The sequence below is a fragment of the Rhinopithecus roxellana genome, chromosome 17 (genome assembly GCF_007565055.1).
Source record: "Rhinopithecus roxellana isolate Shanxi Qingling chromosome 17, ASM756505v1, whole genome shotgun sequence".
Classification (NCBI taxonomy): Eukaryota; Metazoa; Chordata; class Mammalia; order Primates; family Cercopithecidae; genus Rhinopithecus; species Rhinopithecus roxellana.
In genome coordinates, this window is record NC_044565.1 from 103,950,619 (window position 1) to 103,978,167 (window position 27,549).

The 27,549-nt window shown below is 38.2% G+C and overlaps 1 protein-coding gene across 1 annotated transcript in view; it reads left to right on the forward strand.

The window, feature by feature from the left end:
- Positions 1-27,549, forward strand: part of LRPPRC (leucine rich pentatricopeptide repeat containing) — a 124,377-nt gene that overhangs the window by 17,668 nt on the left and 79,160 nt on the right. The window contains exons 4-14 of the mRNA XM_030920927.1: positions 2,162-2,283; positions 2,388-2,446; positions 3,218-3,304; positions 4,224-4,350; positions 4,994-5,138; positions 5,457-5,602; positions 5,855-5,960; positions 6,042-6,149; positions 17,426-17,544; positions 20,633-20,726; positions 24,388-24,454. Coding sequence (XP_030776787.1) covers positions 2,162-2,283; positions 2,388-2,446; positions 3,218-3,304; positions 4,224-4,350; positions 4,994-5,138; positions 5,457-5,602; positions 5,855-5,960; positions 6,042-6,149; positions 17,426-17,544; positions 20,633-20,726; positions 24,388-24,454 — 1,180 coding nt within the window. The remainder of the gene's footprint in view (positions 1-2,161; positions 2,284-2,387; positions 2,447-3,217; positions 3,305-4,223; positions 4,351-4,993; positions 5,139-5,456; positions 5,603-5,854; positions 5,961-6,041; positions 6,150-17,425; positions 17,545-20,632; positions 20,727-24,387; positions 24,455-27,549) is intronic.

The window sequence follows — 27,549 nt, forward strand, 5'->3', positions numbered from 1 at the left end:
TATTCAAAAAATAATTTGAAAAAAGATAGTTTAATAAAATTTAATGTTCATTCCTGATTTTAAAAAATCTTAACGTATAGAAGGATGCTTCTTTAATGTGTTAAAAATCTAAAACCAACAACAATCACGTATAATGCAAGTGAAATAAGATATGAAACAGTACAAGAAATTACCATTTTTAGATGATGTGATTGTTTAATCTGTAAAATCCCAAAGTCAACTGACAGTAATTAGCTGACTTACTAAATGTTTAAGAATCCATACCTCTTCTAGTTATAAAAGAAAATGGATACAAGAATCCAAGAAAGTATGGCCACAAATAAATAAAATATTTATGACTGACCTTCAAAAAGTGTGTAGGACCTATGTGAAAAACTATAGGATAAAGACAGATTCTTCTTTCACAGTTTTAAATACATCTAGAATACATTTTGATAAGTTGATTTTTTTTAAGTTAAAAAATATATAAATAAATGTTGAATTTCGGAATGGAAAAGGATTCTATAAGTATAAAAGAAGCAGAAAAGTAAAGTTAAAGTATTCGATTTCTAAAAATTAGAAATTTCTGTATGTCAGTAAGTCATTGAACTGGGAGAAATGTATGCAGAAAAGGTTACATTGTAAAATAGAAAAAAGCATTACACAGCAGTAATAATACCTCCATAGAAAGATTGACAATGTGTTATTATATTAAAATTATTTACAAATAGGTCTCTCCTATATAAGTGTATGCTTTATGAGGATTAAATCCATAACTTCTTTATTTTCCTCTTTGCCAGTAGCATGATGCTTTGTGTATAATGGCATTTGATACATACTTGTTGAATTAATATTGCCAGAAACCTTGTACTTCGCAAGTTTGGCTCTTGTTTACAGATTTATAAAGATACAAGAGATCTTTTACTTTAAGTAACTTGTCCAGAATTACAGAATGAGCTGTTGACAGATCTAAGCTATCTGTAAGATGGGGGTGATAATAGTGTCTCAAAGTTGTTGTGAAGTTTAAGTGAGCCACTATATGTAGAACACTTAGCATAGTGCCTGAAACATAGTAAGTATGAAAGAAACGTATCTGTTAAGATAAAAATGTGTATTAATTTAATGGAACAGGTCTCTGCTGCCTAAAATCTCATAATCTGACCCCCAAATACTGACCGTAGGCCTGTATGGTCACAGGCAGTAGAATAAAGATGTGAAATTTAATGCATGAAAATATAGTGAGTCATGTTACCACAAAATTGATATAAGGACTGTGATGTCATGACTGAGTAGAGTAAGGATGTGTGGTAACCTTATTTGATGTGGCCCTAAATAGTAGGGATACAAAGAAAACAAAGGGCATTGGAATACCGATCATTAACAAGAGCAGACCATGGATCATGTTCATTAGCTGGAAATGGAATGCATCCTTCAAATGAAGGCTTTGAGTGGCAAAATTGCCAGCACAGTCCTACTGTGTGAAAGAACTGAAGTTACAATCCATTCATCACAGTGTGTCTGTAATGTGAGGACTGCTTTATATAGAAAAATCTTATAGTCACTTTTAAATAAAGGGGTGTTGTCAGCGTTTTCTAACAGGAAGATAATTTTGTGCTTCTTTTTTTTTTTTTTTTTGAGACGGAGTCTCGCTCTGTCGCCCAGGCTGGAGTGCAGTGGCCGGATCTCAGCTCACTGCAAGCTCCGCCTCCCGGGTTTACACCGTTCTCCTGCCTCAGCCTCCTGAGTAGCTGGGACTACAGGCGCCCGCCATCTCGCCCGGCTAGTTTTTTTTTATTTTTAGTAGAGACGGGGTTTCACCGTGTTAGCCAGGATGGTCTCGATCTCCTGACCTCGTGATCCGCCCGTCTCGGCCTCCCAAAGTGCTGGGATTACAGGCTTGAGCCACCGCGCCCGGCCGGATTTGTGCTTCTTAAGTAAGAGGCCTTTTAATATCTGTATAGGCAGTTACTTGTAACTATACAATAATTCAGTAAATACTGTCTTACATGCTTAGCTTGCTCTGTGTGACAGAGTATCTGTGTAGATAGGTCTGAGCGCAAAGATGGATGGGTGAAATGCTGAAGTGATAGTTTTACTCTTTTTGTTTGTTAAATTTAGTTCCACTTTAAAGCACAGGATTTTCAATGCTTTTCTGAACATTGATTTTAAATTTGATTTGTAGGTGCTGTGTATGATGTGAGTCACTATAATGCTTTACTTAAAGTCTATCTTCAAAATGAATATAAATTCTCACCAACTGATTTCCTGGCAAAAATGGAGGAAGCGAACATTCAACCAAATCGAGTAATTAGTTGCTATTGTGAATATATATTTTCACATCCACCATTTTTTTTCTTTACTCAGAAAAAAAAGTATATATAAAATTAACTGGCCCATTTCATTGACAGGTGACATACCAGAGATTGATTGCTTCTTACTGTAATACGGGAGATATTGAAGGTGCCAGGTATGGATCTGTATGAACATGTTTAAGTGAACAAATTTGTACATTTTGTAACTCTAAATGTCTGTTCACTCTTTGTTTTAAAGCTTCTTCCTAATGAAGGAAATTGTTTCAGAACTGTTTTAATCTAGCAAATCTGGTAATCTGACTTACATAAAATATAAAATTATTGCATAAGAGAGAAAAGATAAGTAAAAGTTGCTGTTTTAATTAAAAAATTTGATTTACCAGAGAGAGGTATCAAGTTGTTGAGCTATAAAGCTTTTTTTTTTTTTTTTAATATTTCCTAAGGGAAATGTTCTTAGCTATTTAAGTTGTATTCATTTATAAAACTGGGAATAGTCTCTTTAGTCCACTGACTAATAGAAAATCAATTGCACCATTTCTCTGCTTATGTAAAATTTATTACTACTTATGAATGGAAGGTTTGGAAAATAAGGGATAAATTGGAATACATAATTTCATTTTTATCTAAATGAATCTTACAAAACTATGCTTTTACAAGGGTAATTAGTAGTGTAAGACAAATCAGATTTTAAAAAATCTAGTATTTGTATCAAGAGTACTTCGAGACTATTAATACTTTAAAGAGTGGGGTTTTGTGGAAAGGTGATCAAAGGGATCAGTTCTTTCTTGATGGTTTCTAAAACAAGTGTGTGTTACTATTATATTTTAAAAACAAAAGTAACTCAAGGCCTAACCTAATTCTATACATGTTGTAAAGAGTTTTCTTGATAAATACTTCCAATGAGTGTCTTCATTTTTCCTTTGCAGCAAGATTCTTGGATTTATGAAAACTAAGGATCTCCCAGTTACAGAGGCAGTATTCAGTGCCCTTGTGACAGGGCATGCCAGAGCTGGGTAATGTTCAACCTAAGGTTTTGATTCTTAAGTGATAGATGGCTGAGATGCTAAAGTGGTCGTTTTATTCCTTTTTTGTTTGTTAAGTGGGGTTTAAATTAGATAAAATTATTGTAGACAGTTCCTAAAATATATTTGTCTACCCCTTCAAAAAAAATCTGTAGTGTATGAGGTAGAGCATACTATTTTTATAATGTGCTTTTACATTTATTCCACAAATCTTTTATTTGAATTTTTAGAAATTGGGCTATAGGCCGGGCACGGTGGCTCACACCTGTAATCCCAGCACCTTGGGAGGCTGAGGTGGGCAGATCACCTGATGTCAGGAGTTCAAGACCAGCCTGGCCAACATGGTGAAACCTGGTCTCTACAAAAATATAAAAATTAGCTGGGCATGATGGCAGGTGCCTGTAATCCCAGCTACTCGGGATTCTGAGGCAGGAGAATTGTTTGAACCCAGGAGGCAGAGATTGCAGTGAGCCGAGATCGCGCCATTGCACTCCAGCCTAGGAGACAGAGCAAGACTCCATCTCAAAAAAAAAAAAAGAAAAGAAAAGAAAAAAGAAACTGGGCTTGATCTGAAGTAACTGCTCTGGAAAGTATTTTTATTTTTGAAGAGTAATTTACTAAACATTATTCTTACCTTGTAAGTTAAGTCTGAGTCATAACCTACATAATGTAAGAGGATATATGTTATTTAATGTCTGTATAATTATTATTTTTCTTAATGAGGGATCAGATGTTTATGATCTTTATTTCAGAAACATATATCCAGTTTAATATACATTTGTTCTTTTCTGACATCATAATTCCAAGTGGTACTTAGCATTTTTGATTTTAATAAGCGTATGTTTTACTTTGAATAACTATATTACATTTGGCAAGAGCATAGTAATGTGTTTTTTGAATTAACTTGTAGTGATATGGAGAATGCAGAAAACATTCTCACAGTGATGAGAGATGCTGGAATTGATCCTGGTCCAGACACATACCTCGCATTATTGAATGCGTATGCTGAGAAGGGCGACATTGACCATGTTAAGCAGGTATGACTTATGTCTAAATAAACATACTTTAAAATCATTTGTAAAAACTTATGTTTTATATGAGGCAGCAAAGTGTAGTTTATACCTGTTTTCAAAGATGTTTCCTTGCAGAGAGTAGTATTTATGGAGAATTATTATAGTTCAGTATCTTGGTGCTGATAATGTAACAGTTACTGTTAAAGTAGAGTATTTCCTTTTTATTTATTTTTATTTTTATTTTTTTTGAGATGGAGTCTTGCTCTGTCGCCCAGGCTGGAGTGCAGTGGCGCAATCTCGGCTCACTGCAAGCTCCACCTCACAGGTTCACGCCGTTCTCCTGCCTCAGCCTCTCCGAGTAGCTGGGACTCCAGGCACCCGCCACCAGGCGCGGCCAATTTTTTGTATTTTTAGTAGAGACGGGGTTTCACCGTGGTCTCCATCTCCTGACCTCGTGATCCACCCTCCTCGGCCTTCCAAAGTGCTGGGATTACAAGCGTGGGCCACCGCGCCCGGCTGAGTATTTCCTATTTTTTAAAAGAAGTCCTAAACCTTTAGGTGGTGTTTTTCCCTACTGTTTTGAACCTGGATATTTTAATTTATTTAACTTTAATACTTAAATAAAAACACTCTAACTTGGTCTTCTAATTTCTGGAACTCTCTATAGACTCTGGAGAAGGTGGAGAAGTCCGAGCTTCACCTTATGGACCGTGATTTATTGCAAATTATTTTTAGCTTCAGTAAAGCTGGGTATCCTCAGTATGTCTCAGAAATTTTGGAAAAAGTTACATGTGAAAGAAGATATATTCCAGGTAGTTTTTTAAAAATCTATTTACATGATTTTTATAAAAATCTGAATTGCTGTTCTTATATGATGGAAAGGACATTTTCTAACAATGGGCATTGTGGGAGTTGAACATAGAACTCTTAAAGTCAGTTAAATAAGCCCAAAAACATGAGTTAATGAATACATGGGGATGATTTGATTTGCAAGTGTTTTATTGTTATTTAGGCAGATATGTGCTTTTGATGTTTGCAATTCTTATTTTGTCTTTAGTATCGGAACATTGGTTGCAGTGTAAAAATATTGTTCAGTTTACTAACAAAAGATGTCTTTGTTTTCTTCCCAGATGCAATGAACCTCATTTTACTTTTAGTCACTGAAAAATTGGAAGATGTAGCTTTGCAAATTTTACTAGCATGCCCTGTATCAAAGGAAGATGGCATAAGTGACTTTGGCGGTTTCTTTTTACGACACTGTGTGACTATGAATACGGTATTCTGTCCACTTTTACTTTGTAGACAATATAATTGGCAGTGAAATAAGATTATTTAAAATATAGGAATATTTATGAGATTAGACCAGTTGTGAACATTGTAACAACCTTGTTCTTGTGTTGCAAGATTTTTGGGTAGAAAGAGGATGCGGGATTTAAACTGCTCATCTCAGAAGTGGTAGAATATTTGCAGCAGTTCAAACGGTAGGATGTTTGCCAATCCAGCTAATGTGGTGACTTTTTTCCCACAGCCTGTGGAGAAGCTAACAGACTACTGTAAGAAGTTAAAGGAAGTCCAGATGCACTCCTTTCCTCTGCAGTTCACCCTCCATTGTGCTTTACTTGCCAAAAACACTGGTACTACATTCTTAAAGTTAAAGCCAACGTAAGAAAGTTTTGCTGAGGTAGCTTTGTGATATTTTATGATATCTCTTTCAGATTTGGCAAAAGCCCTAATGAAGGCTGTGAAGGAGGAAGGTTTTCCTATCAGAACTCACTATTTCTGGCCATTGCTAGTTGGACATCAGAAGGAAAAAAATGTTCAAGGTTAGATTGTGCTTTTTACCAGTTTGTAATGGTTCCCAGAGCCAGCATGACAGTTTGCACGCACATCTAATTGGATTCTTTGGAAAAGCATACTTATTCCTGAGTATTATGAGAAAATGGAATCGTTTTGTTTTGTTTTGTTTTGTTTTGTTTTTGAGACGGAGTCTCGCTCTGTCGCCCAGGCTGGAGTGCAGTGGCCGGATCTCAGCTCACTGCAAGCTCCGTCCCCCGGGTTCACGCCATTCTCCTGCCTCAGCCTCCCGAGTAGCTGGGACTACAGGCACCTGCCACCTCGCCCGGCTAGTTTTTTGTATTTTTTTTTTTTTTTTAGTAGAGGCGGGGTTTCACCAGGTTAACCAGGATGGTCTCAATCTCCTAACCTTGTGATCCGCCCGTCTCGGCCTCCCAAAGTGCTGGAATTACAGGCTTGAGCCACTGCGCCCGGCCAGAAAATGGAATTGTTTTAAGTCACCATGAAGTATTATGTGTAAGCATTTTAAAAAACAAAACATGATGGATTTCTTTCATCCGAATTTCATTAATTTCATTTCTTATTTCATCTCTGATCCTGATATTCAAACTTACGAATGTAGTTCTAAGCAGTTCATTGTTTTTAAGTTCTTAAAAAAACTCTTTAGTTCTTAATTTTATATATAGTGTTTGAAATCAGATTGTCTACCTTTAATAAAGATAAAGTTGTATAACAATCAGGTTCATGAGAGCAAAAAGTGTGGCCATATTCTTTGTGGGCCAATCTATTTCTTTTTAACTGAGCTTAGTTAGAATAATAGGAAAGGCAGGAAAACTTTTATTGTAAAATGAGTACTCATGACCTGACAGCCTGCTGATTGAAGGACAAAAATGTTCAATCTTTCAGGTTCTTAAGTACGTTTAAGCATTTATCATACTTTTCCCTAGTACACATGGGATGTCTATAGGATATGAATAAGAATTGAACAAATATTAAATTTTAGAGTACAGTATCTAATTCTTTGGTTTGCATTATTGGTAATTCAGAAAGAATAGTCTCAAAAAGATGCTTTTAACAGAAGTACTTTCCCCTTGGGGAAACAAAAAATGGTCTTTTTCATTTTATCTCGAAGTATAATGTGCTTTGGAATGAGATGCAGAATTGTTAGTGTGACATTGGGTGACAAACAAAATGCACAAACAACAAAAAAGTGCTTTTAGCAGACTTTCATATTGCAATTTTATTTTAAATATACAGCCGTCTTCTGGTTTAAAGGAAATAGTGAAACAAGTATTCCCTAATTGTTTCTGGCTATAAAAGTCTCTAAATCCTTTTTAGAACAATCTCTGTGAAAACAATATGCTAGTTTGATTAACTCTTTGTATATCCTCCAGTCTGAAAGCTCCAAAAGGTAACCTATCACCCAGTGTTTTGGAACCACACAAAGTTTGCATCATTCCATCAAACTCTTTGGGCATGTTGGTATTGTCCACCTTTACACAAATATGAAAATTCTTTTGGTACCAGTTGAAATGTTTGTTCATCAGGTTAATCTCCTTTTGCAACCATGTCACAGTTGAATTGGTTGCCTACATTTTTACTACTTAGTAAACGTAAAAGAGCTAGGTAGTTTCTTTCTGTGGTTGTAGCAGTTGAAATAGTAGAAAATGGGCTTTATCTCAAATCCGTCTTTTCTTAGAATCTCAGAATTTAGATTTTAAAGGTGGGCCGTATTGAGAGCTCACATTACATGAATGAAGGAACTGAGGGCCACATAGACATTCAGTGACTGACCTTACTTCCACATCTAGCTGTCTTTAGGCTGGGATTAAAACAGAGGATTTCTGTCCTTCTCTTAAAATACCCTTTTTTATACTATAACCCTTCCATATTCAATTTTTGTAAGTTTTATACTGTGTTTATTTTCTAAAAATTCTTAGCTACTGTTTAAAAATTAGTTGCCAGTCTTTACACAAAGAATGTTGCTAAAAGAGATAGTGAATTTTTTAATTGATAAAGATTTTGTCTGAAAAAATATAAAAGCTTATGCTTTTATATTCTGTGTGTTCTGAGAGTGCGAGAGGTTGTCAGTTTTATAATTTTTAAAAACAATGTGTAACAATATATTCTCCTTGGTAGAAGGTCCTGAAAGATAGTAAAGTATATATTCTGCGCTCTACTTTTATGTAACAGGGAAATGGCTGTATGTATTCTTTATAGTTTCTTTAGTGTAAGGTAAGAAAGTAACGTTCTTATTAGTGCAATGAACTTGTCACTAATCAAAGAAGAAAAAATCAAAGAAGAAGAAGAAATCAAAGAAGAAAGTGACTGCAGTGATGGAGGCTGTGCCATGTTTCCTAAGGAATAAATAAAACTCTTCAGAAAATCAAAGAAAGATATTTGGGGATCAGATAAAGTGGAACCAAGAGTTTTCAACAATAGGATAATCAAGTTTCTTTTTTTAAAAAAAGTATATATATTTTTTTTCTTTCTTCCTTTCTTTTTTTTTTTCCTGTGACACAGCCTCAGGAGGTCCTGAGGACATGTGCCCTGTATAATCAAGTTTCTGTTGAATTTTTCTGGCTGCAGATTTAGCCATCACCAACCTCCAAGAAAGATATTTATAATTACTTCCTCATGGCTTATCTTACTAGCATTTATCTCTGTGGCACAAGTGAAAAGTTATCACTTAGAATAATGCATCTCTAGCCAGTTGGTCTGACTTTCAGGAAATAACCTAGAATGAATTTGGATCTATATCCCTGAGTATATTTAGAACACATTAAGAATAAGAATATGAAAGGAGTAAAATACATTAAGAAGGGCTGATCAGAAAGCCCAAATGCCAGTTGAGTGAAGTGGCTGAATAGAAGGAACTTACTTATTTTTGAGACAGAGTTTCACTCTTGTTGCCCAGGCTGGAGTGCAGTGGCACTACCTCTGCCTCCCAGGTTCAAGCGATTCTCCTGCTTCAGCCTCCCGAGTAGCTGGGATTGCAGGCATGCGCCACCGCACCCAGCTAATTTTTTGTGTTTTTAGTAGAGATGTGGTTTCACCATGTTGGCCAGGCTGGTCTCCAACTCCTGACCTCATGTGATCCACCCGCCTTGGCCTCCCAAAATGCTGGGATTATAGGCGTGAGCCACCACTCTCGGCGGAACTTACTTTTCAAAGAGGAAGCAACTGCCTCCTAATAAAGTGAGTGCCCTGGGTAGAGTGTAAAATCCTGTAGAGTGAAACAGTCACAGTCGGTGAAAGTTATTCAGTCAAATCATGTGTCATTCCTGATAATTTGTGAGCTGTTACAATTCTTATAAAACTTTTTAAATGGAGACTTTCCTCTAGATTGATAAACTTTCTCATGGCTGTATTGAAATATTTTTATTAGGTTTTTTTTTTGTTGTTTTTGTTTTTTTTTTTTTTTTTTTTTTTTTTTTTTTTTTTTTGAGATGGAGTCTCGCTCTGTCGCCCAGGCTGGAGTGCAGTGGCCGGATCTCAGCTCACTGCAAGCTCCGCCTCCCAGGTTTACGCCATTCTCCTGCCTCAGCCTCCCGAGTAGCTGGGACTACAGGTGCCCGCCACCTCGCCCGGCTAGTTTTTTGTATTTTTTAGTAGAGACGGGGTTTCACTGTTAGCCAGGATGGTCTCGATCTCCTGACCTCGTGATCCGCCCTGTCTCGGCCTCCCAAAGTGCTGGGATTACAGGCTTGAGCCACCGCGCCCAGCCTAGATTATTTAGTCTTAGTTTAGATTTTCTAAGTTCACAGAGGTTTGGAATCTATAAGTTAATATAAGATTATTTTAATCTTTTTATTTTGAAAAGAAATGTGAATTGTATTTTTTATTAGAATTTATTCAGATAGATCAGTCACTGTTTTCCTTCTTATTCCTTCTTATTGGTAAGTGCTTCTCTCCTGCCATCTGACTATGGTTACTGAACAGAGTTTCTTTCTTTGTCTGCTCCCTCAGGCTGCCTGAGGGAGTGATTGAACTTACCTGAGCAGAAGGTGTGATCCCTGGTTTTCTCGAGCCTGCTTTAGTTTCAGTTAGAAAGATATGTAAGTTAAAAGTGCCAGCAGCATAGATAATCTAAATGAGCAAAATGTGCTCCTCCTCCTGATAAATGTTATTGGAAAAATGAAGAATTAAGAGAATGAAACATGTTTGAGGCTTAGAAGATGAGGTGAAGGGTTTCGTATAAGAATAAGAATCTTGTAGGTGCAGTCAATTTGGTGGCCAGTTTTCAAACATTGGAAAATCTATCTGAGAAACTTTTCAGTATTATGTATTATTATAGTATTTTGATACAGCTAAAAAAAATTAAGTCATTATTGCTACTATTAACATTTATTTAGGCTGGGTGTGGTGGCTTACGCCTGTAATCCCAGCAGTTTGGGAGGCTGAGGTAGGGGGATTATTTGAGCCCAAGATTTTGAGACCAGCCTTGGCAACTTGGCAAAATCCTATCTCTATAAAAAATAGAAAAATTAGCCGAGTGAGGTGGTATACTCCTGTAGTCCTAGCTGCTTGGGAGGCTGGAGTGGGAGGATTGCTAGAGCTTAGGAGGTTGGGGCTTCATTGAGCCTTGATTGCTGCCACTGCAGTCTAGCCTGGGTGACAGAGTGAGACACTGTCTCAAGAAACACAAAACAACAAAACAAAAACAAAAATACCCCTCACACACAGTTATTTAGTAGTTTTAGGATTCCGCACATATTTTTTCCTTTAATTTTAGTGACCACCCTGAGAGTTAAGTGGGCCGCTTTATTAACATCATTCCTGTATTGCCAGCAAGGAGCCACTGAAAATCATTCTTTTTGGTGGCAGAACAAGGACTTGATCCCAGTTCCTTCTGATTCCAGGAAAAACATGTAGGCTTTAGCATTTTTTGTAGTATAACCAGCACCTGCCAGCAATTAAGAGACTTGGTTTCTTATTCAAGTTCTGCTTGTGATCTTGGAGAATACTTTTGTTAGAAGATTCATTGGCTTTCTTTCCCCCACTTTAAAAAATGGACACAAACTGTATATATTCGGGGTATACAATGTAATGATTTTATGTACAGGTACATCCTGTCCTGATTACCATAGTCAAGTTAATTAAAAACCATAAACATAACACCCATAGTTAACCATTTGTGTGTGCCTGTTGTGTGCATGAGTGTGGTGAAGACACTTAAAATCTGTTCTTTTACTAATTTCAAGTAAACAATACAGTATTAATAACAGTAGCCACCATGCTGTACATTAGATCCTCGAACTTACTCATCTCATTAGCAGAAGGTTCGTGCCCTTTGACCAATATCTCTCTCACCCTAGTCCCTGGCAACTGCTGTCCTACTTTCTGCTTCTGTGAGTTTTTGACTGTTTTTGTTCCACATATAAGTAAGACAGTATTGTCTTTCTGGTTCCAGCTTATTTCAGTTGATGAGTTGATTTCTAAAGGCATTTCAGCTTTCTTTATATAGAGAGGCACACCTACACCCTGATTTTGAAACCTTGGAGTTTGACATACTGATCTAAGCCAAGTGGTAATATTGAAATTCTTTTTTTCCAGAATGTTATAGTTCTGTTGTCCTCAATCTTGCCCTAAGAATTTAGACCACAAGAATTTCTTACATGCCTATGAATAATATTTCAGTTCTTAGAACTTCCATCCATTCAATAGGCAGAGACTCTTTTTTTTTTTTTTTTTTGAGACGGAGTCTCGCTCTGTCGCCCGGGCTGGAGTGGAGTGGCGCAAGCTTCACTCACTGCAAGCTCCGCCTCCCGGGTTCACGCCTATTCTCCTATCTCAGCCTCCCGAGTAGCTGGGACTACAGGCGCCCGCCACCACACCTGGCTAATTTTTTATGTTTTTAGTAGAGATGGGGTTTCACCTTATCAGCCAGGATGGTCTCGATCTCCTGACCTTATGATCCGCCTGCCTTGGCCTCCCAAAGTGCTGGGATTACAGGCGTGAGCCACCGCGCCCAGCCTGGCATAGACTCTTATAGGTCAGAAAATTATTCATTAAGTGCCTTCACACATATTGCCTTGCATAGTCCATGGATGGTAGTTAGAAAGATTTAGCAAAACAGTATGTGTAAAAGTGTCTAGAAGCACAGTTCCTGGCATATTTCCATTTCTAGTGTGTAAGCTGTGAAATTATGGCTCAGACATGTGCTGCGACTTGCTTAGATTTACATTGCCACTAAGTACCAGCACCAAGGGGGAGAGTTGGGTCTTTAAACTCCGAAGCCTTTTTTTTTGTCACTTCACCAGAACTTAGCTGTCACGCACCAGCAACTTAGCTGTTTACTTTAAGTAAATAATAATTGTCCTGGAAACAATTATTACTGGTCTGAAAGAACACTGAGGACATTAGATTAACACAAATCTGTTACTAGGAATTCAAAAGCAACTTAGCTATGTCCTCGTGTCAGGTGCTTAGTAATCTTTTCATATAAAGAAGAGCACAATGGAATTTGCCATCTTTTATGGTAGTTACTAAGGTTGTTAGTAATGATACCCAGTGAATTATTAGAGGAATAGTTTAAATTTCACTTACAAGTATTGTTAGGCCTCTGTGTACAGTGTGGACCAACTCTATATGCATGTTCTCTTATATTTCAGTAAGCACATGCTTTGTTTAGGGATTTTAAAAAACTATTATTATTATTATTATTATTGTTATTATTATTTGAGACCGAGTCTTACTCTGTTGCCCCGGCTGGAGTGTAATGGCGTGATACTGGCTCACTGTAACGTTTGCCTCCCAGGTTCAAGCAGTACTCCTGCCTCAGCCTCCCTAGTAGCTGGGATTATAGGGGCCTGCCACCACGCCTGGCTAATTAAAAACATTATTTTTACATCTTGAAAAATACATTTAAACCTCTAAGATTTGAAGATATTAGGTTATTTATTTATTCTTCCCAGCCAACTTTACTGAGGTATGAATGATGAATAATTGTGTAGCTAAATCTATATCTGTCTATCTTTCTATCAACAATCATCTATCTATCAATCAGTCATCTATATCTGATAAACAACATGACTTTTTGGAGACAGTGTCTCACACTGTCAGCCTTGACCTCCCAGGCTCGAGATTTTCCCACCTCAGCCTCAGTGGGACCACAGGCACATATTACCAGGCCTGGCTAGTTCAAAAAATTTTTTTTGGTAGAAACGGGTCTCCCTTTGTTGCCTAGGCTGGTCTCAAATTCCTGGGCTCAAGCAATCCTCCCACCTTGGCTTCCCAAAGTGCTGAGATTACAAGCATGAGCCACCTCACCTGGCTACATTTTGATATATGTGCACATTGTGAAACCATTACCACAGTCAAGCTAACATATCCATCACCTCAGCTGGTTACATAGGCTCTGTTGCCCAGGCTGGAGTGCAGTGGTGTGATCTCGGCTCACTGCAACCTCTGCCCCCTGGGTTCAAGCAGTTCTCCTGCTTCAGCCTCTCTAGTAGCTGGGATTACAGGCATGTGCCACCACACCCAGCTAATTTTTGTATTTTTAGTAGAGATGGGGTTTCGCCATGTTGACCAGGCTGATCTCGAACTCCTGACCTCAGGTGATCCGCCTGCCTTGGGCTCCCAAAGTGCTGGGATTACAGTTGTGAGCCACTGTGCCCAGCCCTTCTCTCTCTCTCTCTCTCTTTTTTTTTTTTTGGTTGAGCCTAGTTATCTTTTAAAAAATTTTGTATTGGCTGGGTGTGTTGGCTCATGCCTGTAATCCCAGCACTTTGGGAGGCAGAGGCAGGCAGAGATCACAAGGTGAGGAGTTTAAGACCAGCTTGGCCAACATGGTGAAACCCTGTTTCTAGTAAAAATACAAAAATTACTTGGCGTGGTGGCATGCGCCTGTAGTCCCAGCTACTCAGGAGGCTGAGGCAGAAGAATCATTTGAACCCGGAAGGTGGAGGTTGCTGTGAGTTGAGATCGCACCGTTGCACTCTAGCTTGGGCAATAAGAGCGAAACTCTGTCTCAAAATATATATATATATAGTGGCAAGAACACTTGAGATCTACTCTCTCAGCAAAAATCAAGTATTCAGTACATTGTGTCCAGAACTTACTTACCATATAACTGAAAATTTATACCTATTGACCACCATACCTTTTCATTCACCCCCCAGTCCCATAACAGTTCAACTTTCTTTTTTAAATAGATTCTGTAGAGGCCAGGCACTGTGGCTCACGCCTGTAATCCCAGCACTTTGGGAGGCCAAGGCAGGCGGATCACCTGAGGTCAGGAGATCGACACCATCCTGGCCAACATGGTGAAATCCCATCTCTATTAAAAATACAAAAATTAGCCAGATGTGGTGGCGGGCGCCTGTAATCCCAGCTACTTGGGAGGCTGAGGCCAGAGAATTGCTAGAACCCGGGAGTTGGAGGTTGCAGTGAGCTGAGATCGCACCACTGTACTCCAGCCTGGTGACAGAGGGAGACTCCATCTCAAAAAAAAAAAAAAAAAAGGCGGTATGCAGTGGCTCACGCCTGTAATCCCAGCACTTTGGGAGGCCGAGGCGGGAGGATCACGAGGTCAGGAGATTGAGACCATCCTAGCTAACATGGTGAAACCCTGTCTCTACTGAAAATACAAAAAATGAGCTGGGCGTGGTGGTGGGCGCCTGTAGTCCCAGCTACTTGGGAGTCTGAGGCAGGAGAATGGCGTGAACCCGGGAGGTGGAGCTTGCAGTGAGCTGAGATTGGGCCACTGCACTCCAACCTGGGCAACAGTGTGAGACTCTGTCTCAAAAAAAATAAATAAATAAAGATTCCATATATAAGTGAGATGACATAGTATTTGTCTTTCTGTATCTGGCTTATTTCACTTAGCATGTACTTCAAATTCATTCATGTTGTTGTAAATGACAGAATTTTCTTTGTTTTTAAGGCTGAATAATCTTCCATTCTATATGTGTCTATATGCCACATTTTCTTTATCTGTTGACAGCATGTTTCTACATCTTGGGTACTGTGAATAATGCTGGAATGAACAAATGTTTCTTCGAGATAATGATTTTATTTCCTTTGGACATATGCTCAGAAGTGGGATTGTTGGTATTCTACTTTTAAGTTTTTCAGGAATCTCCATACTCTCCCACCAGCAGTAGACCAGGGTTCCCTTTCTGTATATCCTCACCACTGTGTAATCGCTTTTGACTCTTTGATAGTAACCATTCTGACAGGTATAAGGTGATATTTCATTGTGGCTTAAATTTGCATTTCCCTGATGATTAGTAATGTTGAGCATCTTTTCATAAGACTGTTGGCCGTTTTTATGTCTTTGGAAAAATGTGTATTCAGATCCTTTGCCCATTTGTTAATTGAATTATTTGGGGTTTTTTTTTTTTTTTTTTTTTTTTTTTTTGCTATTGAATTGTTTGAGTTCCTTATTATGTACTTTAGATATTAGCCCCTTACCAGATACATGGTTTGCAAATATTTTCTCCCATTCCATAGGTCGCCTTTTCATTTTATTGTTTCCTTTACCGTGCAGAAGCTTTTTAGTTACATGTGGTTCCACTTCACTGTTTCTGTTTTTGTTGTCTGTGTTTTGGTCTCAAATCCAAAAAGTCAAGACCAGTGTTTTCTTCCAGGAGTTTTATGGTTTAAAGTTTAAGTCTTTAATCTATTTTGAGTTGATTTTTGTGTATTGTATAAGATAAGGGTCCAGGCTGGGTGTGGTGGCTCATGCCTGTAATCCCAACACTTTGGGAGGCCGAGGCAGGTGGATCACAAGGTCAGGAGTTCAAGACGAGCCCGACCAACATGGTGAAACCCCATCTCTAGGATCATGAGGTCAGGAGTTCCAGACCAGCCTGACCAAGATGGTGAAACCCCATCTCTACTAGAAATACAAAAACTAGCTGGACGTGGTGACGTGCGACTGTAATCCCAGCTACTCTGGAGGCTGAGGCAGGAGAACTGCTTGAACCCAGGAGGCGGAGGTTACACCCCTGCACTTCAGCTTGGGTGACTGAGCAATATTCTGTCTCAAAAAAAAGACAGGGTCTTGCTATGTTGCCCAGACTGGACTTGAACTTCTGGGCTCAAGCAGTCCTGCAACAGCCTCCTGAATAGCTGAAACTATAGGTGTACACCACTGCCTGTAGCTCCAAACACCAATTTATTGGTGCCTATGTCAAAATTAGTTGATTATATGTGTGTGGGTTTATTTTTAGATTCTTTGTTCTATTGCATTGGTCTATTTGTTTGTTTTTAGGCCAGTATTAGGTAATTTTATATATGATGAACTGTTTAAAGTTAAAATACTCTGATTCATAACCTAAATTAAAAAAAAATTATACCAATTTTTTTTTTTGCATAATCTAAATTTTATTTAAAAGAAATGTGCAGGTATTTATAATGTAGTTAGACTTGCCTGTGCCTTTCTGTACTTAGTGGGAATTTACTCTCAATTATTTGTACTAGAGTTCATCATGTAACAAATTTGATAGAAATGTAATTGTTCTCTAGGTGTCTAGTAGGCCAGAAACAGGGACTTTTAGGGGGAGTTTTAATAATGTGAAAGTAATGAACCCAAAGATAAGTAAGTTTTTAAAAGGAAAAATAAGAATGTTCTTTCTTTTTATTAAACTGTAGCCTCTGTCAAATTAGGTGATACTTGAGTAATCTTGACAGTTGTCTAGAATTAACCGGATCTATTTGAAACTCACTGTAGCTCTGAAAACATGAAATGACTTAATTTGTAAGAAGTTATTAAAAGAGATTTTTGTGAGTGGGAAATGGAGAAAACAACTTATTAGATTTTTAAGTTAGTTTTAAATAGACAATAATTCATTAGAATAAATTGTTTGCTGTTTTTCATTCTTACATTGTAAAATATGAAATCAGAAGTTAGTAACAGTTAGGGAACTTTTTACATAAGTACTTAATTGAAGACATGTTTTGAAACCACTCAGTTCTCTTTGCAGCATTTATTCTGGCCAAGTTTTTTTTGTACAAGTCCATCATTGCTCTATAATAGCAATGTTGTATTATAATGACTGTTGGGGTGCCGGAAACATTGGACACATTGGTTAATTTTTTTATATTTCTTTATGCTTATAATTTCAGGGATACTTGCTTGAAATTCACTGTTTCACAGTGGGGGATGAAGAAAGGAGGAGTTAATTTTTTTATCATTATATCTCACAGTTCTGTTGCTTTTCTGCCTTTTAGACAAACGAATTGCTGAGTAATTTTCTTACATTATGATTCAAAAAATAATTGAACTGAACTTACTGATCTTTTGTTACTTTGTTCTAAGTTCTTCATCTCTGTGCTTCTACATTTTATGTGTTAGGTATAATTGAAGTCCTGAAAGGAATGCAAGAATTGGGAGTACATCCTGATCAGGAAACATATGTAGATTATGTGATTCCATGCTTCAGTAGTGTAAAGTCAGCACGTGCCATTTTGCAGGTGAGTACAAGTATGGTTTTAATTTAATAATTGAAGAGAGTGTCTTTCCTCCTTAATGTCTAGTGGTCACACACAAAAATGTCATTGAACTGAGGACTCAAAATGGTCAAATCTGTATACAATTTTCTTTTTTTTTTTTTGAGACAGAGTTTCGCTCTTGTTGCCCAGGCAGGAGTGCAGTGGCACAGTCTGGGCTCACTGCAACCTCTGCCTCCTGGGTTCAAGCAATTCTTCTGCCTCAGCCTCCCGAGTAGCTGGGATTACAGGATGCGCCACCATGCCTGGCTAATTTTCTATTGTTAGTAGAGACAGTGTTTCTCCATGTTGGTCAGGCTGGACTCAAACTCCTGACCTCAGCCTTGGATCCGTCTGCCTCGGCCTCTCAAAGTGCTGGGATTACAGGTGTGAGCCACTGCGCCTGGCCCTGCATACAATTTTCTAAAGCTTTGTAAAAAATATTCGTTGGTATAACATTTATAGCGGTCAAAACTCAAAAAGACAAAGCAGCCTTTTTCTTGTGTATTAAAAAGACAATATGCCAATATCGGGAAAAATTAAAACAATATTAACTCCTGATCCCGCCCTAAAATGCACCTGCAATTTTCATTTATAAATTAGATTTTATTTTATTTTATTAAAGAAACAGGGGTTTCAGTATGTTATCCAGGCTGGTCTTGAACTCTGGACTTAAGCAATCATCCTGTCTCAGCCTCTTGAGTAGCTGGGATCATAGGCACATGTCACTGTACCCTGCTTCAGTTTTCACTTTTTGAATATTATTTTTCACTTCCCTATTAATTTTCATAAAATGTGCATTAATAGTATATATACTAGTCTCTCTCTCTCTCTCTCTCTCTCTCTCTCTCTCTCTCTCTCTCTCTCTCTCTCTCTCTCCAGAGCACCTAATACTTAATAAGCAACATGTTGTTTAAACGAGGTTTCCTATATTCATATAATACCTTGATTTTTCTAATAATGTTAGAGTGTTTCTTTCATTAAAATAATTATATAATTACAGTCTTCTGAAGTGTTAGGGTTTATATCTTCAGTGTCTTCACCTCTTTCCCTAAGTTCTTAGTGGGGTATGTTGAGCCTGTACTATACATACTTTACTGTTAAAAAAATTTTTTCAGTAACTTTCCCACATATTCTTACTTTTTCAGATGTTCTCTTTCTTTGCAGAAATATAGCCCCCAGATCCAGTGTCTTCTTGGTTACTGCTTTGGCTTTCTCATTAGTGACTTAGGGAACAGCAGATCTAATTTGGAAACATCCCAAATTTGGTTACATTTCATTCTCATCTCAGCTGTCTTGCCTTCATTGCTGGAATTGCAGTAGTATTGAGTGTTTTGGGCTTGAAAACAACTACTCTGTTAAGTACTTAATAGAACCCAGAATATTGATCTGCTTTTTTTTCTTTTTTCTTTTTTTTTTTTTTTTTTTTTTTTTGAGGCAGAGTCTCGCTCTGTCGCCCAGGCTAGAGTGCAGTGATGCGATCTGGGCTCACTGCAACTTCCTCTGCCTACCGGGTTCAAGTGATTCTTCTGCCTCAGCCTCCCAAGTAGCTGGGATTACAAGCACCCACCACCACACCCGGCTAATTTTTGTATTTTTAGTAGAGATGGGATTTTACCATGTTGGCCAGGCTGGTCTCAAACTCCTAATCTTAGGTGATCAGCCTGCCTAGGCCTCCCAAAGTGCTGGCATTACAGGTGTGAGCCACTGCGCCCGGCCTGATAATGTCTTTTGTCTTCAGGTGTACATTAAAAAGTACATTTTTTCATCAGTTTTCAGAAATTACATAATAAATGTTTGTTGATAAATTAGAGAATACGAGTAAGTGGTAGGGCTGTACAATCTGTCCATAGTTCCTTGAGATAGTCATTGCTAAGCATGTATATTCTTTCAGATGTATAATAGGCTGGAGAAATTTCTTCTATCAAAAAATTATACTGTTCATATTATCAAGCAACTCTTATTATACTGTTCCTATTACCCACCTAACTTGACAGAAGCTACAGTTTAATAAAAAGAAAGAACATTCTTATTTTCCTTTTAAAAACATACTTCTCTTTGGCTTCATTACTTTCAAACTCCGCCTAAAAGTCTCTGTTTCTGGCCTACTAGAGACCTGAAGGAAAATTACATTTCTCTCATATTTGTTTCATGATGAAGTCTTTTTCGTTTGACACCTTTTCGTAACAGTATTTAATTCCACAAAATATATTTTATGTTTGTATGCTGTTTCATTGTATGGGTATGCCATAATTTATTTTTTATCATTGTTTATTGCTGATTAGGTGGTTTTTTTAATATACTATAATAAAATGATTCAATAAATGTATTTGAGCTCAGTTTTGACTCATATATTTAAATTGTTTTTTTTTTTTTTTTTTTTTTTTTTGAGACGGAGTCTTGCTCTGCCGCCCAGGCTGGAGTGTAGTGGCTGGCTCTCAGCTCACTGCAAGCTCCGCCTCCCGGGTTCACGCCATTCTCCTGCCTCAGCCTCCCAAGTAGCTGGGACTACAGGCGTCCGCCTCGTCGCCCGGCTAGTTTTTTGTATTTTTTAGTAGAGATGGGGTTTCACCGTATTAGCCAGGATGGTCTCAATCTCCTGACCTCGTGATCTGCCCGTCTTGGCCTCCCAAAGTGCTGGCATTAGAGGCTTGAGCCACCGCGCCCGGCCTTTAAATTGTTAAACAAGTGATGTTGGGACAAGTGATGAGCCTCTCTGAGTTAAATTAAATTAAATTTGATCCTGGCCAAACTGTATGCCCCAGAATATTTTAGATTAATCCATTGAATTTTTGTTTTATCTTAAATTGTTCTAGTATCCTCAGTAGTAAACTTATCCCAGAAGTAAGGCCCTCTAAAGGCATCAGATCATCTGTATTTGAAGATAAGCATTTAATTTGGAATGTTGGAATGTCATCTTTAAATTTTTGCTAAAATTTAATTTCTGAGCTTATGTATTTTTCTAGAAAATCAGAGAATATTGTGATTCAAAGAATCAGGAAAACAGGAACTTTGGCATATCAAAATATTGTTAGCTGAGATGTATTCTCATTGATATATGCTTTATCTCCAGGAAAATGGATGTCTGTCTAATAGTGATACGTTTTCTCAAGCTGAATTGAGAAGCGAAGCAGTAAATGGGAACTTAGACTTTGTATTATCATTTTGTAAGTATACAACATTAGCAGTAAACTTGATAGATTTAGTTACTATTGAGGGCATTCAGGGTGGTTCATGCAATGAAAGCAAGGAAGGTTTTATATGTTTTGTTAAAGCCAGGCTGATAAAATGGTTTATGAGCTGAACTTGTGGATAATTTGGAAGTAATTTTAATGTTGTAAGGACATTGAATATTTTATGTAATACGGTGTTAGACTGAAGGCTGGACTGGAGACCCTGAAGACGTGGATATTCTTTATAATTTGGCCACCGATTATGTGATTTAGAAGAAGTCTTCTAACCGCTCTGCTTCACTTTTTAGGGTATTACTACCCAACTTGGGGGAGTTGTGAAAATCAAATGTGATATTGTTTCTGAAGTTTTTTTTTTTTTTTGAGACGGAGTCTCGCTCTGTCGCCCAGGCTGGAGTGCAGTGGCTGGATCTCAGCTCACTGCAAGCTCCGCCTCCCGGATTTACGCCATTCTCCTGCCTCAGCCTCCGGAGTAGCTGGGACTACAGGCGCCCGCCCTCTCGCCCGGCTAGTTTTTTGTATTTTTAGTAGAGACGGGGTTTCGTCTCGTGATCCGCCCGTCTCGGCCTCCCAAAGTGCTGGGATTACAGGCTTGAGCCACCGCGCCCGGCCTTCTGAAGTGTTTTTTAACTGACATCTATTACAAAGACTTCTAGTCTTCATTAACAAAAACACAGCAAATGTTTACTAAACATTTTTAAATGCTAGGGTGCTTTATAATGCTTATCACATGTAAATAAAATTATCTCCATTGATAGATGACTAAAGGCATAGAGAAGTTAAATGATTTGCCCAAGGTTAGTGATTTGAACCAGAAGTAAGATGTTCAGACTTTAACTTTGTTCTTTTCACCATACTGCACTTTATTTTATTTTATTTATTTGTGAGACACAGTCTCACTCTGTCACTTAGGCTGGAATGCAGTGGCGCAAACTTGGCTCACTGCATCCTCCGCCTCCTGGGTTCAAGCGATTCTCCTGCCTCAGCCTCCCAAGTAGCTGGGATTATAGGCACGTGTCACCATGCCCAGCTAATTTTTTGTATTTTTAGTAGAGACAGGGTTTCACCTTGTTGGGTAGGCTGGTCTCAAACTCCTGATCACAAGTGATCCACCTGCCTCAGCCTCCCAAAGTGCTGGGATTACAGGTGTGAGCCACTGCGCCTGACCTGCATTTTATTTTTAATTAATAAATAAGACATTCTTAAGAGACCTTATTTTTTAACAGGTCCATGGTGTTGCTTGACAGGTTTTCAGATCTTCTGAAAAATATGCCATTTACAAACAAAACACAGACATACATTAACTTTTAGCTCCCTAAAATGTTAACAGTTAAGCTCTCATTAAGGTTATATTCAAATTGTATAGGTGGAAGCTTTATATAAACCGGGTTATTGGTATGTATTACTTGTGAATGTCACTTAAAATATTTGTTGTAATATTGTAAGGGAAAGGCAAAGTGTCCAGTATGAAAAATGGTGACTGTTGTAGTTATTCGAGTTAAATACTGAGTATTATTGCTGGCTGCTATCTGAGTGTATTGATTTTGCCTTCCACTCTGTATAATACATAGATTTTCCATACTGACAAGAAAGGAATCTGGGCTCACGAGGTGGATCCACGAGAGCTGCCTTTTCCTTTTATCATATCATCCATTCCACTTCGTTGTCAACCTCTTGATTTTTCTGGCTTGTTTGTTGCTAAGGAAACTAGATGCTTTTTGTCAGCAGCCTTCCAGCTGAGATGTTTCTAGTCACCTTTTTAATGAATAAAAACTTGACAATATTCTGTAGAATACTATTTTGAATAGTATAAAAATGAATTTTCAAGAGGTTGTTTATTAGATTTGAAAAAGAAAAATGCCAAGAAGTTTGCCAAGTATTTGAGCTTTTCCTGTCAGTGCCTTCCCCTCCAGCTTTGATTTCCAAGTCTTTGAAGAGCTGTTCATTCTATAATTGCTGGTATGTTCTTTAGGCAGCTCTTAGGAATGCACTACTGGTTACTACCTCACAGGAAATGTCAGGTAGTAGAGAAGGGTAAATGGATTATCTTGATTACATTTTGTAGTAGTAGAGAACATTTTCCTACTTGTGTTTGTAGGCATGGAAAATTAATTTGATCATATAAAATTCAAAGTTGCTAAGAGGCATGTGGTTGTGTTCCCTTTAAAATTCCTTGAGTGACTCAGTGCAGGTCATTTTAAAAATGACTTAGATTTTCAAATGCTGTAAAAGCACTGAGAAACTTAGGTTCCTTGTTCAAGGAATATAGCAGCTGATTTAAAACAATTCTCCTTACGTGTGTGGGTTAATTTGTTACTTTTGGGGAGATGAACACTGAAAATGGACCATGACTTTTCCCATGGGATTTTTCTTTAATGAAACAGGGTATCTTAACCTTCACTTAAACTGTATTTATTGTCTTCAGAATTTGCTTCTACTATGAATTCCTCTCTAATCCCATCCTTTTTGTATTATTCAATAGCCACATTACCATTATAGTGAAAAGATTAACTCATACTTACAACATGGTTCCATTTTAATACAATTGCAGGGAAAAATAAATTCAGGGAATGCCTACTGTGATCTCATCCCTTGCTAGTTTGGCAAGGGTTATGTGAAGAGTCAGTGTAAGGTGTGATTCTTATACAATTTAAATCGGGCTTATAATGTCAGCATTGAAACATACAAGGTTGTAGACTGTTTTTTTTTTTTTTTTTTTTTTTTTTTTTGTTGAGACGGGGTCTCTCGCTCTGTCGCCCAGGCTGGAGTGCAGTGGCCGGATCTCAGCTCACTGCAAGCTCCGCCTCCCGGGTTTACGCCATTCTCCTGCCTCAGCCTCCCGAACAGCTGGGACCACAGGCGCCCACCACCTCGCCCGGCTAGTTTTTTGTATTTTTAGTAGAGACGGGGTTTCACCGTGTTAGCCAGGATGGTCTCGATCTCCGGACCTCGTGATCCGCCCGTCTCGGCCTCCCAAAGTGCTGGGATTACAGGCTTGAGCCACCGCGCCTGGCCGGTTGTAGACTGTTAAATGTCAAAATGAGTAGTAGAACGAACAAATACTCAGAAAAGTGAAAGATCAATATAAGTCAGTTACATAACAGACATGTGACCTGTTTTATTATTACTTTAGGTGGTTACTCTTGTGTGAGTGCAGGTCCTTGATCATAGTGAAAAATGAAATGAGAAAGTATGAATGGTTCAACAGAACCCAACACCTCTCTGAGAAAAGAATTTTTCCTCTCATCTACTGTCTTTAAAGAACAAAAGTCCTGTAGGGTATTACAGTCTCTCCCTTCATGGTGCCACCATGTCCAACAACATACAGCCTCAGTATGTGTACCAGGCTGACTCTGAGTCTGCTGGTATATTAGTAATTGCCATTTATAGGAAAGGATATTTATATATTAATTAGTTGTATATATTCATGAAATTTAAAAATACATTAAAAGGGTAGCTTATATTGCAGATATATATTACTGCATTGTTTAATTTTGTATGAAAACACTTTTTTATTTTTTAAATACAATTTCCAAAATGAAAGCTAAAAGGTATTGATATAAATATGTTTTCAATTTGATAATGCAGGGTTTTTTAATTTGGTCTGAGATTTAATGATGGTCATCTTCTTTTGCAGTGGAATCAAATACATTGCCTCTCTCACTGCAGTCTATAAGAAGTAGCCTACTGCTAGGCTTTAGGAGGTAAGATGATCAACTTAAATGTTCCTTGCCTGAATATGGACTGAATTCTCCTGTCCTTTTGACTTACTGCATGTGGAAAAATACAGATATTCTTATCTTTCAGTGTACATTCAGTTTACCTGAAATAACCTTTGCCTATTTAATTTTTCCTTTTAAGTCATTGAATTAAATTTAGGCAGCTTTGTATCATCTTTTCCAAGAAATGCATACAGGTTTGGTAAAGATCCTGTTTCCAGGAATAAAGTCCTGTTTCAAAATGGCAAGTTGGAGTTACAGACAAATTTGCATATGTATGTTCAGCTTATTGTTTGAGCATTTAATTACAAGGTGACTTTTATTCAGTAAAGTATCATTCTTCCCTTCTGTGTGCTCAGAGAATGTTAATGACCTTGCACTTCCAATTTTGTTATTTTGAAAATAGATAAACATAAAGAAAAACTGAAGGAATAGTGAAAGGAAATACCCCCGTACTACCCTTTTTTATCTGATTTATTTTTTTGAGACGGAGTCTTGCTTTGTCGCCCAGGCTGTGATGCAGTGGTGTGATCCCAGCTCACTGCAACCTCCGCCTCCTGGGTTCAGGTGATTCTCCTGCCTCAGCCTCCTGAGTAGGTGGGACTACAGGTGCCCACCACCATGCCCAGCTAAGTTTTGTATTTTTAGTAGAGGTGGGGTTTCACCATGTTGGCCAGGCTGGTCTCGAACTCCTTACCTCAGGCGATTCACCTGCCTCGGCCTCCCAAAGTGCTGGGATTATAGGCATGAGCCACCGCACCCGTCCTCTGTATTGCCCTTTGTGTAGATTTGCCAGTTGTTAATATTTGCCATGTTTACTTTCTCTCATACCCTCTTTCTCTACACAGAAAGTACACACACACACACACACACACACACACGTTTTTTTCTTTTTGGCTGAACCACTTGAAGTTGTAGACATTATGACACTGGATCTTTCAGCATATTTCTCTTAAGAATAAAGTCATCTCTAAAATCACAACATCAGTATCACTCTTTAAAAATTAACAATACTGTACCACCATCTGATATATGTAGTCCATGTTCAGATTTTCCCACTGTGACAAGTTTCCTTTATAGATGTTTCACTTTTTGACTGAGGAGTCAATTAAATTGATGCATTGGATTCGATTGCTGCATCTCTTTACTATCTTAATTCAGAACAATTTCCTTAACTTTTTTGTTTGTTTTTTGATAACTCTGGCTTTTTTTTTTTTTTAAGAGCCTAGCCTGGAGTGTCTCTTCCACATTTTGTATTTTTCTGATTTTTGTTTTTCCCCATGATGAGACTCAGATTAAGCATTTTTAGCAAGAATTCTCCAAAGGTGATGGGCACATCTTATATTATATCACATCAACAGATATAAAGGCAGGTGTGCAATAATGATGCCATCACCTAAGTTTGATCACTTGGTTAAGATGGTGATTCCCACATCTCTCTTGCAGAGGCACCTCATCCAGTTTGTAATTACTAAGAATACTATGGGGTGATAATTTGAGACTGTGTCTACCCTGTTTTTCCATTACTTTTCTGTCCTTGGTTTTAGCAGCCATGGGTAATCCTTGTTGAATTAGTTATTGGTAGTTAACACAAGGATGAGTTTCTTTTTTTGAGATAAGGTCTCGCTCTGTCCCCAAGGCTGGAGTGCAGGGGTGCAATCACAACCTACTGCAGCATATACCTCCCGGGCTCAAGCGATCCTCACATCTTACCCTCCCGAGCAGCTGGGACTGTGGGCGCGTGCCACCATGCCTGGCTGAGTTTTAAAATTTTTTTGTGGGCCGGGCGCGGTGGCTCAAGCCTGTAATCCCAGCACTTTGGGAGGCCGAGACGGGCGGATCACGAGGTCAGGAGATCGAGACCATCCTGGCTAATACGGTGAAACCCTGTCTCTACTTAAAAATACAAAAAACTAGCCGGGCGACGAGGCGGGCGCCTGTAGTCCCAGCTACTCGGGAGGCTGAGGCAGGAGAATGGCGTAAACCCGGGAGGCGGAGCTTGCAGTGAGCTGAGATCCGGCCACTGCACTCCAGCCTGGGTGGCAGAGCAAGACTCCGTCTCAAAAAAAAAAAAAAAAAAAAAAAAAAAATTTTTTTGTGGTGATGGGATCTCACTATGTTGCCTAGGCTGTTCTGTTGAGAGAAGCAATATAGCACAGTGATTCATAATTTTCTTTTCTTTCTTTTTTTTTTTTTTGAGACAGAATCTTGCTCTGTCACCCAGGCTGCAGTGCAGTGGTACTACAGTGGCTCATTGCAGCCTCCATCTCCTGAGCTCAAGTAATCCTCCTGCTTCAGGCTCCCATTTAGCCGAGACTACAGATGTGCACTACCACGCCCAGCTAATTTTAAAATTTTTTTGTGGAGATGGAGTCACACCATATTGCCCAGGCTGGTCTTGAACTCCTGGCCTCAGGTGATCCTCCCACCTCTGCCTCCCAAAGTGCTGGGATTACAGGTGTGAGCCACTGCACCTGCCGCCCAAATCTTTTTTGATTCATTGATCCCTTTGAGAATTTGTTGAAAGCTATGGCTCAATTTTCCCCACAAAAGATGCATATTATAAAATTATGACTATAATTTAATGGAGTTCATGAAGTACTTTCCCTCTCTCTATAAAAACCCTTATCGTGGAAGCCAAATAAGAGCCTGGAGTGTATCCGTCCATGCTTTTCTCTGTATAGAAGCAGAAACTTGTAAGAGGTATTTGAAGTTTTGTTTAAACAAAAGTAATATATCATACTTTACATACTACTCCTTATCTCTATTTTGCACTTAACAATATTTCATGAACACCTCTTAGTCTACTGATATAAATCTAAGTGTTTATTAATATCTGGAGAGGATTCCATGGTATGGCTATACCATAAATTTTCAATCACTCCTTTATTAATGGACTCAGATTGCTTCTAATTTTTGCCACTACCAAAACAAAATGGTACATTAAATATTATGTCCATATATATGTGTGTTTGTACACATGCATGCATGTGTGTGTATATGTATTATATATACATTAGTTTTTCCCCCCTCAGTGGCTAGAATGTGAAAAAGAGACATCTGTTTTCAAGAGTGTATGT